General features: G+C 31.5%; 1 protein-coding gene across 1 annotated transcript; it reads left to right on the top strand.

Moving 5' to 3' along the window:
* The first annotated feature begins 974 nt into the window (after window positions 1-974).
* Window positions 975-2,962, top strand: LOC107911278 (uncharacterized). Its single transcript, XM_016839148.2, has 2 exons — window positions 975-1,635; window positions 2,832-2,962. Exons 1-2 carry the CDS (start codon window positions 975-977, stop codon window positions 2,960-2,962), a joined length of 792 nt encoding a protein of 263 aa, XP_016694637.2.
* Window positions 2,963-11,472: the final 8,510 nt, after the last annotated feature.

Here is an 11,472-nt window from a genome sequence, read left to right on the forward strand (position 1 = left end):
GATCTTGCTAAGTTCTCCCGAACTTATAACTTTTACTGATTTTATGCAGGGTAGGTGATGACTCGAGAATTTAGTGGAGGGACTAAGCCAGACACTGCCAGAGACTAGTGATGGGCGGGGTTGTTGTTCATATAAACAGAGGGGCATCCCTAAAGGTCATGCCTCAGGGTTTAAGTTTCTTATATATGTATTTGAGTCTTAATTTACAATTTTTAAATAGTTTTTGGGATCGAAGTAGTAAGAATTTATCACTGATTATGTATGAGTTTTAATAACAATTGGATTTTGAAATTTAAGTTATTTAAGTATGTAATTAAAGCAAAATCAAAAATATCATTAAGTTTTTTGGGTTATTGTATCATCCGATACCCGAACCTGGCGAGTGTCAGGTATAGTTTTTTAGGGCTGTTGCCTTTTAGTGATGTTCCTCCCTATAGGTGTCTCTACCTGGTTCTTAGGCTGCCTAACTACTTTTTGTTGGTTTGCCTCATTACCAATAACTAACTCTTGGCTTAATGACCTTGATTGCTAAGTGTATTGTGTCAAACTTTTGAAAACAATATTTTTTTCATGTTTGACAACTAGCCTTGCTACGATGTAATTTTAGGTAATTACCTTGGAATTTTTATTTTTATTTTATTCACTAATTTCAACATTTCCAAATTTAAATAAAGTCTCATATTCTTAAATGTCTAAACCTACATATTACCATTAATTTATATATTTCTTGTTTTATACTTCCAATTTCTCTAATTTATGTGAAGGAAAATTGATAAAAGTGAACTTCAACCATTAAAATAGGTGTAAAACTAACTATATGCTAAAATTAGATTGTGTGGCATAATTACCATCCACAATACATGCCTAGAAAACACTATAAATTTTGCACTAATTTCAACTCCCTAACACACCAAACCCTCTTACCTTTAATTTATTGTGTTGCTTTGGTCCAAGAGAGGAGAAGAGAAGGGGCCATGGGGATCAACCATTTCATCCTTGCACTTATCTCTTTCGCTTGTCTCTTGTCCTTCTCAACCTCTACCAATGCGCCTCCATCCCTTTCTGACGCTTCTAGCCCTACTTCTTCAGAACTTTATGATATGATTGAGGTTATGTCTGAATCACCATCTCCATTTGCATTTGATGGTATAACATTGGAAAGTATTGACAATTTATTAAGCATACTACCTAGCGGTGTCAACCCTGCCCTTCAGCAAATTTGTGGGAACACTGATCACCCCGTCGAATGTATAATAGCAACTATGCCATTCCTAGATGAGAAAACTCCTATTGAGCCTCTTTCTGTCCTTAAAGCTGGGATTGAAGCAATGGATAACCAGACCAAAGATGCATTAGCTGAGGTTACAAAGCTCTCAATGGACCCTACTACACCTAAGAATGTTGTTCCCATCCTTCAAACATGCATCGACGTCTACAATAACATTCTTAACAGTGATCAGAAATCCTTTGAAGCTATCTCCAATCGTAACCTTGTCCAGTTGAGCACAGAGCTAGGCGCTAATGTGGAAAACATACTAGGCTGTGACAATGCATTCAAACAGGCTAAGCTCGAATCGCCGATGAAAAAGATGGATGCAATGCTTGGAAAGATCATTAGCAACACCTTGACCATTGGTCTCGACATGGTCCACTTTTAAAGGAACAACTTATTAAAAGTTTGTGATTAGGCCAATAAAATAGGCCATGTCAGCGTTCTTTAATTATTTAATGGAAAAGCGATTAAAAAAACCAATTGTTGAAAATATTAATGATGAAATTGAAAATTGTTTTTGTTTGGTGACTAAAATAGAATCACTCTAATATATTATGCTATTTTTTTAGTAGAAATTTTAAAAGATATGGCCATATTAATTAATTTCACATTGACATATTATCATATTAATTAATATTAATTTTATTATTATCATATAATAAATGATATTTTCGTAAATCCAAATTTTTTTTAAAACACGTGCTTTTATATATATCATAGATGTAATTGTTAGTTTAGAAATGCAAAAAAGGTACATGTATTTAAAAACAATAAATAAATTATGTAATATATATTTATTATTGAAAACATTTAATTATGTACTTAAGATATTTGAAAATTAAAAATATATATATGATATATGTTATATACACTAGATAATAAAAATATTAATAGAAATAAGATAAATATATACTTCATTTTACTTAAATTATATTCAACTCATCCCTTCCTAATATATTTAGATTAATTTGCAACGTATTTATTAAATTCTTTTGGAATTTAAATTATTTAAATAATTTAAAAATGATCATAATAGATAATAAGAACTTAATATGGTAAAGTGAAGTTCTTTTTTCAATAAAACTATAATTATAACAATAATTAAAAAATATCATAAAACAAAGATTATAAGAACATACCAAAAACTCATGTTATTTATCTTTTATTTATTAGATTTTAAAATTTTAGTCTAGAAACATTTTTATTAGATATTATAGGGGTAAAATGGTAATTTAAAGAGTCAAAGATGGATAGAGCAGAGCAAACATTTACCACAACTTCCTTATTCAATTTTGCTGACCTACCATTTAAAAGAAAACCCTCTTATTTAGAGTAGAGTACTACAAAATTTATAGAGCAATTTAGATTTTGTCATCCTAACAAGAACTCTGAATATAGTTAAAGCCTAGTATTGCCCGACCAGTAATGAATACAATTCTATTTGAGATTAACCCCTCCTTATTGACATGGTTAACAACTAATAAGCAGTTTAATGACGACTCAACCATGGACCATGTAGCTTTTCCGAGACAGTTTGAACAAATATGTATCATGGTAGGCTATGTTGGAGTTTCAGAAGAAGCAATCAAGTTACTGCTGATCCCTTTTGCCCTTGGAGGCCAGATTCAAGAATGGTTAGAAGCGTTGCCTCCGGGAACTATTACAACATGGGAAGATTTTTTGCAATGATTCTTACTAAGGATTATACCCATGCTTGTGATGTTAAAGACAAATGATGAGCTATTGCAATTTAAACAAAGTCCCATCGAAATGCTTGGTCAAACATGAGATAGATTCAAAATAATTGTGCAAAATGCTCTAGAGGATGGAATTAATACAGTCATTCAATTACAACACTTTTATGTAGGTTTAGATCAGAAGAGCAAAGAATAGTTTGATGTAATGGTTAGAGGAAGTGTTTGGTCAAAAACTGCTTAGGAAATTGTTATGCACCTTGAAATAGTAAGCAGTAATGATTATACTTGGAGAAAAATCAAAGAAATAGAATTGATAGAAGAAGTAATGAGAACTGATGAGACGAAAGAAGACAACGAGGAAGACATGGAAGAACAATTGAGCGAAGATGAAGATTGCACTTCAAATTTTGAAGAAACCCTAGAAGACGAATTTTTTGAGAAACTGCTCGAAAAGCAATTAAAACACATCTATCAACTGGACTGGAAAAGACAATATAAAAAACCTCTACACCAATCAGATAATCTTTCAGCCAAGATGACTCTGTCAATTATCAAACCACCTGTGTTGGAATTAAAACCCCTTTCTCGCACACTTAAAATGCGGGTATTTGGGTGATAATAACACTTTACCAGTAGTCATTGCACAAGGCTTATCGGTGGAATAGTAGAAAACACTCTTGGATGTACTCAATGCTCATAAAAATCTATTGGGTGGAAAATTGCAAACATTAAAGGAATCAATCCAATTTTATATCAGCATAAAATAAGATTGGATGAAGGAAAAAATCTAGTGGTCAACATTCAGTGATGTCTTAATCCAACAATGAAGAAGGTGGTCAAGAAGAAACTGATAAAGTGTTGGGATGCAAGAATTGTCTACCTCATCTATGATAGCAAATGGGTGAGGCCAACACAAAATGTTCCAAAAAAAAGAGAGGAATGACAATCGTGACAAACGAGAAGAATGAATTGATTCCTACTTGGACAGTTACAAGATGGAGGGTATGTTTTGACTACAAGAAAAATAATAACACAACTAAAAAGCATCACTTTCCACTGCCATTTATAGACCAAATTCTTGACCAGATGGGTAGGTAAGAAATTCCTATGGATATCATCAAATCCCTATCCATCCGGGTAATCAGGAAAAGAATATGTTTACATGTCCTTTTGGAATGTATGTTTTTCGAAGGATGTCGTTTGGACTATGCAACACTCCAGCTACATTCATGTGTTGTCTGACTGCAATTTTTGCAGACATGTTAGAAGAAGGATTAGACATATTCATGGATGATTTTTTTTGTTTATGGAGATTCATTCATAGAATGTCTACACAATCTTGAACGAGTTCTAAAAAGATGTGAAGAAACTAATTTGGTGCTCAATAAGGAAAATAAAGTTTTATTGTAAAATAAGGAATTGTTCTCGGACATCATATTTCCAAAAAAGGTTTGAAGGTTGATAAAGCCAAGATTGAAGTGATGGAGAAGCTAACATACCCAACAAATGTTTGAAGAGTGAGAAATTTCTTAAGACACGCCGACTTTTATAGACGATTCATAAAAGACTTTGCACAAGTCTTAAAATCGTTGAGCCAACTATTGTAGAAAGATGTCCCTTTCGATTTCAACGAAAAATGCATCGAGGCTTTCGACATTCTAAACTAGAAATTAGTCTTCGCACCCTGATAAGTGCTAAAAGTAACATATTTTAACCTTGTTTTTAAGGCTTTTTTGGGTGATTATTCAATGTTAATTGTGAATTTTATGCCTCTAATCCTTTAAAGTCATGTTTTTATGCCTAGTAGAGAATTTGGGAGCAAAAAGAGCAAAAAAAGTGTAAAAATCAAAAAATCAGAGCAAGCTACAAGAGCCACATGGGCTGACCCATTCCACACAACCGTTTGACCCACTCGGGCTACCACACAGCCATGTGTTAGGCTATGTTGATTGCGCGAATTTGTACACTGAATAGAGAAAAAAACATAATTTTTAGGTTTTTCGAGCATTCTAAGACGTATATATATGACAAAAAGAAGAAAATAGAAGGGAGTCGTCATAGAATATTCAAGAAAACAACTCGAAAAACACCATTGAAGCCGATCATGAAGCAAATTTTTGTCAAGATTGAAGATTCCCAGTTGATTTCTTAGGAGATTATCATGAGTTCTTTATTTCTTTCGATTATATTGTGTCTTGGATGTTTCTATTTTCAAGCAGGAACTAATTTTCTAAATACCTAGGGGAGATGAACCCTATGATGAATTTTGTCTTTTGATTTTTATTTTACGCAATAAATACTTAAATATTATTCTCAATTATGTGTACTTAATTCTTTGTTTGATATTTCTAAATTATTGATCCATGTTTGATGTTCTTCAACCAGTGGTTGAATAAAACCTGTTTAAGATTAGATTTTGAGCAATTGACTGAAGTTGCATGGAATCCTAGAAATAGGACGACATAAATCTACTAGATTAGAGTCAAATCTAATTGAGGAATCCATAATTTAAGGATTTCTATGGATCAAGATACTAAGTAAAGGAATTGCGCAATTTAGATTAGTAGTGACAGATGAAATCTAGGCGGATTCTTTCATGGGTACTATTTTTAATTGATCACTCGAATTATTTAGTTAAATAATAGAAAGACGGTAATTACTAGTACTTATAGTCCTCGTGGGAATCGTTCACCGTAGCTATACTATTAATTGATAGGTGCACTTGCCTTACTCAAACTTTTAGTTAGTTTCGTGGACATCACAACCATCATAACTAGCCCTAATTGGACAAAGCCTTTTGTTATTATGTTCGATGCAAGTGATCATGCATTTGGAGTAGTATTGGGACAAGACAAAAACAAGGTATTTCACGTTATTCATTACGCAAGTAAGACACTTAATCCAACTCAATGCAATTACACTACCAAGGAGAAAGAAATGTTAGCAGTTGTATTTTCATGTGAGAAATTCATATTGTATCTGATGTCAAACTGAGTTTATGTCTATATGGACCACTCAACATTGAAGTACATGATAATATTAGTGTGTAAGCAAGTCTCAATATTAATTTCATACATTTAAGAGACTTGCATAGGTAAATGTATTGAGAGTTTTAGGCACTTAATTTGTTCTTGTGATAATATTAATGTGTGCGTGCTATTTTGTTAATAAAACCTTGTCTCGTGGTTTTACTTGCTAAATTCATTATGAATTTAGTGGTAAGAATATTGATGTAACATCCTGATTTTTAGTGATGTAAAAAATAGTGGTTCGAGGCCACCAAATCTGGCGATTAAGCTCGTACATTTTATTATTTAATATTTACGAGTCAAATATGATTTTAGAAAGGTTTTTGAATTAGTAATTTGTGCTTTATAATGATTTATTCGATTAAATGGTTTTAGAAAATAAGGTATCGGGACCTTGTTTCTATAAACCGAGCCGTAAATATTTTTATAAATATTTACAGAGTGTCAATAAGGTAGTATTAAAATTTCGTTGAAAAATTTTATTGTTTTGGTAGTCAAATAATTAAAAAGGACTAAATTGAAAAATATGCAAAATTTGCTAATTATAATAACTAAATGATTAAATGGAATGATTAATAAATAAAGAATGATCTAAATAGCAATTTTGCCTAAAGGAAAAAGGATGAGACAGCATAAGAGAAGAAAATAATAAAATAAAGCCATTAAATGGCAAAATGGTAAATAATTTGAAATTAAATAAGACAAATTGAATTTAAAAGAATTTCTAGACATTTCTTCTTCATATTTTTGGTTCAAACAGGGAAGGGAGAGTGCTCAAGCTGGTTTTCATATTTTTGCTACAGATTAAGATCTGGAGGAAAATCGAGAAAAATATAAAATTACCAAAATGCCCCTAAATCTTGGTATTTCTGCAGTTTAGCCTGGTAAGTTCATATGGCTAAATTCAATATTTTGTTATGAAAATTTCATGAATATTATGGTATATTATTGTATATAAATGTTATAAAATTTTGATTATTGTAAAATAATGCTTAAGTAAAAGTACAAATTAGTTGGAACGATGGATTTGAGTACTTTCGTTCAGAGGCCAAGACGAATTGATGGAAAAGACCATGGTTGGACCATGGCAACATGTGATATGTGATTTTCGTATAAGACCATAATTGGGATATGGCATCGATGTGATGTGATTATGAGTTTCCGTATAAGACTATATTTGGGATATGGCATTAGTGTGATATGTGCTACTGTGTAGGACTATATCTGGGATATGGCATCAGTGTGATATGTGATCCGTATAAAACTATAGCTGGACTATGGCATTCTGATGATAAGACCATAACTGGGTTATGGCACTATGAACGTAAGATCATGGTTGGATTATGACAGTGTTTATATGTAAGACCATAGCTGGCCTATGGCATTCTGATGATAAGACCATAACTAAGTTATGGCACTACGAATGTAAAGAATGAATTAACGGAAAATGTAAAAGATGAATTGACGGCAAATTACCCAAGTAAACCGAGGTTCAACATTTGTTGTGAACTTTCGTGTTTACTATCTGTTTAGCTCTCATGAGCTTCTGTTCAGCCTTCGGGCCTCTAAAAACGAGGTACTCATATCCGTAAGTCGTTCTTCGAAAGGTAAAATATCGGGAGTTGTCTTGAATATTATATATATGTATATGAAGAAATGGTAAGAGAATGATATGTATTATAATATGTATTTATATCAATATCTTGATATGTTGATATATGGAAATTATGTAAGTGGAGACAAGTAATGAACTCAAGTGTAACATGTTGAGATAGTAAGGTTATCGATGTTGAAATTATATGAAATATGTTCAAGTACGCTAACAAGTGTTGTTGTTTAATGCTTACGCAAATGCCAAGCTATTAATTGAATGGTGATATGTTTAATTATAAGATGCATTGAAATGGTAAGTGCTCAAATGAAAATATGCTTGTGTTCATGAAAGAGTGGTAAGTTTAAAGTTATCTAATTTCTTAAGAAAAGACTTATTATACGATTAATTCGAAAAAGGCTATGTTTAAATGCATTAGCTTGTGGCTATGGTTGAATGATATGGTTATGACTGGTGTGTTATGCATATGGAATAAGTGTAGAAAGTAAAGAAATGCAAATGAAAATAAAGAAATTCGAAAGAGTATAAAGTTGTTTAAAATCCTATATTACTAGGGATAATATGTACAAGCGATGATGTGGATTTATTTACCTAGTGAGTTGATGAATATAGCCACATGAGCATTGTGGTATCAATATTAAATTATTCTTGATATTTATAAATTTCATATTTGAAATGAATGGTCATGATTAAAGTTTATACGAGCTTACTAAGCATTTATAGCTTACGTACTTGTTTTTCTTTACTTTTCAGATTATCAGAAGCTCGATTGGGTTGGAAGCTTGTCGGAGTTTTATCACACTATCCATTGGTTCTATTGGTAATTTTGGATGATGTGATTTTGGTTATAATGGCATGTATAAGTTGATTTGGCCAACGTTGGCTCATTAATATTTTTTTTATTTTGATTGGTTTCAAATATGAATGCTAGATGAAATGAAATGTCTGATAATTAATTTGTAAATTTTGGTAATGCTCCGTAACCCTGTTCTGGCGATGGATTAGGGTTAAGGGTGTTACATTTATTGGTACCAGAGCTATGGTTTAGTCGGGTCTCGAACTAAACGTAGCATATGATAAGTTTAGAAATACATGCCATTATATAACAAATGATAGTGTGATATCTCCCGACTATAATGAGATTTGTTTTATTTTTAGACAGAGATACTTTCCAACCGAGCTAATTTCGATAATGCTGAAAGTGATACTCAAGTATTTGATTAAAAAGTTGTTTATGATGGGTAGAGACGGAAATTATAAAGGTATGAAATAAATGTTTTATAATACATGTCAATGATGAATATTATGTTATATGTTTGTGTATATGAGAGTCAAATTTAAGGCTTTACGACCTTCACCCCCTTACTTGTGCGTCTTATACAATGGAAATTCACAAGATTTATATTGATTAAGTTTACAAGTGTGAAATCAAAGAGTTAAATGGCTGAATGATTAATAATGCGGTTAGAACTGAGAATGGGTTAACAAGTAAAGACGGTTTTAAAAGAGATATCAGATTTTTCTGAAGATTATTCGAGATACATAATGTTGTTATTAAGGAAGAAGTTATTCACGAGTAATCAACTTATTTAGGTATGGTATCTAAAGAATGGGTTAACTGGAAAATTCTTTTGAATTGATTTCTTTTGTGATTGGGATAATGTAAGAATATTGATGACTTTAGTAGTCAGAGGAATAGTGTTAAAATTTCAAAGATATCTCAATGTAGCTGTTATATTCGAGTATCTTATAGTGATCTCTTCTGGGTATTCTATATTCTTTTATCTTTAGAGGTATATGAAATTGTTCATTTTCAGATGTGATTCTTATCATATGGAAAGGCTAGTTAATCATAACGTTGGACGAAAGTATTGTTGGTCTGGTTGATTTATGATTGGCATTGCTCTATTTTCTTTGGCATTCTATTCTATTATGTTTGGTAGAAGATTTAATGATAAAACACATATAATGTTATTTTATTTCTTCTATTGGTTGAAGCTCTGAAATATATATTTGTAATTTATGTTGTCCCTGTCACAATTGATTTCAGTGCATATGAGCGATATTCTTCTTCTGGATTTTCTCTGGGATATTATTGATCTCTTTATTGTTCAATGTGGTTTATATTCTCGAAAATTCAGTATAGCTTCATATTTGGGATTTTATTATCTCAGTTTTTTTATCATTCTTATGGTTTAATCTTATCTATCAAACATGGTCCGTCTATAAAAGATATTTATGGGCCGTAGATAATTACATATATTACTATTATAAATTCTGGTTTGAACATGGAAGCATGGAAATGTAGATCTCAGAGTATAAAGATCTTAGAGTGCATTATTGATATTGAGGTATTATTCTATCTATATGGTTGAAACGTTGGTCCTATTATAGTATTATGGTTTGTAATCTATCTGATGGTTGTGGTTTTGGTATAGCTCAAAGCTTCGATGTTAATAATTGAAATAGCCCTATAATATATAATCCCTCTCTAGTTTTCGGGACAAGGGTTGACATCGGTAAAAGTGTAGATGGTGGAAGATTGAGCTCAAATTTGTACATTGGTTTTCATTCTTCAGGTAATCTCGAATTATGTCAACAAGTAAATAATGAGATGTCATAATTCGTTTGAGTTAGTGTAGTTTGTGGTGATTTTCGGTTGGTATTCCGAGAGAATTATAATATATGGTATATCTGGATTGTCTTAACAATAAGAAGAAGAGATTATTCTAAAAAATTATTCTTTGATAGATATAATCGACTCAGTCATTCTAATCAGAGTGGGTTATTCATTTGAAAGGTTAATTGAGTTATACACATTTGAGTTTATCTTCAGGTCCGAGATTAAATTTTGTACATTCACGGGTAAATTGACAAACCGTCAGAATAAGCGATTCATATTCTTGTAGACATGATACAGAAATCTATCTATTAGATCAGTTCTAATTAGGAAATGGTATTATGGACTAAAGTCGTTTCAATAGTGAAGCTATTGTGCTTGTGTTAAACAATATTGCTTGACACTTTCCATATAAGGAGAAATAAATATAAGTTGAGAGTTACTGATGTAGACATGCTAGAAGCATTAGTTTTGATAAATAAGGTTTCTTGGTTATGTTTCGTTAGACGATTACTGGGAGTTTCTCGATAATTGTGTTACTGATGATAAAGACATGACGGGAGAAGATCATAGTTGTTCAGTTAAGTTCTGAAATGATATCAATTTTAATATGAATTCTAATGTGATAAATTTCGAGGACGAAATTTCCTAAGAGGGAGAGTTATAATAAAATTTACGGGCTTACTCGCTAGATTTGGTGGCCTTGAACCACTGTTTCTGACATCACTAAAAATCGAGCTGTTACAATCGAGACTTCAAAAATACAAACGTAAGGGAAATTATTATAGGGTGCGATTGATTAAGTTCACTTTGTATAATTGTTAAAGAGAGTGGATATTTCTCTCTAATCTAGGCTCCACAGACATAGAAAAATCGAACTGCGTGAACAACTCCATGTTTTCCCGTGTTCACTATTTTACAATTAGTGGTTTAAAGAGTGCCCACCTTCTTAAGCACCACTTCACCTGAGCAAGTACGATTCTCAACAATGTCTAAATTATTTCAACCTCATAGGTTTTTATTTTTATTTTCATTTTCTTAACAATTTTGAATGATTTCAAATTTCAAATTTACTTTTCTTTTGCTTGTAACATGGTAATTTTGCCATTTTATTAATAAATTATTTTTTGCTGGGATTTTTTTAGGATTTTCTTGTTTCATATATCTATTTTTTCTCTAACTAAGAAGGGAAATTAAATAAAAGAAAAAGTAGTTAATTATATGCTAAAATTAGATTGTGT

The sequence above is a fragment of the Gossypium hirsutum genome, chromosome D11 (assembly GCF_007990345.1).
Source record: "Gossypium hirsutum isolate 1008001.06 chromosome D11, Gossypium_hirsutum_v2.1, whole genome shotgun sequence".
NCBI lineage: Eukaryota > Viridiplantae > Streptophyta > Magnoliopsida > Malvales > Malvaceae > Gossypium > Gossypium hirsutum.

What these genes read in the sequence shown, in the direction of transcription:
- LOC107911278 (XM_016839148.2), top strand. Translation starts at nt 975, where the DNA reads ATGGGGATCAACCATTTCATCCTTGCACTTATCTCTTTCGCTTGTCTC. An exon ending in TAGCAACACCTTGACCATTG is followed by an intron (nt 1,636 to 2,831) that starts GTCTCGACATGG and finishes GTATCATGGTAG; the next exon opens with GCTATGTTGGAGTTTCAGAA.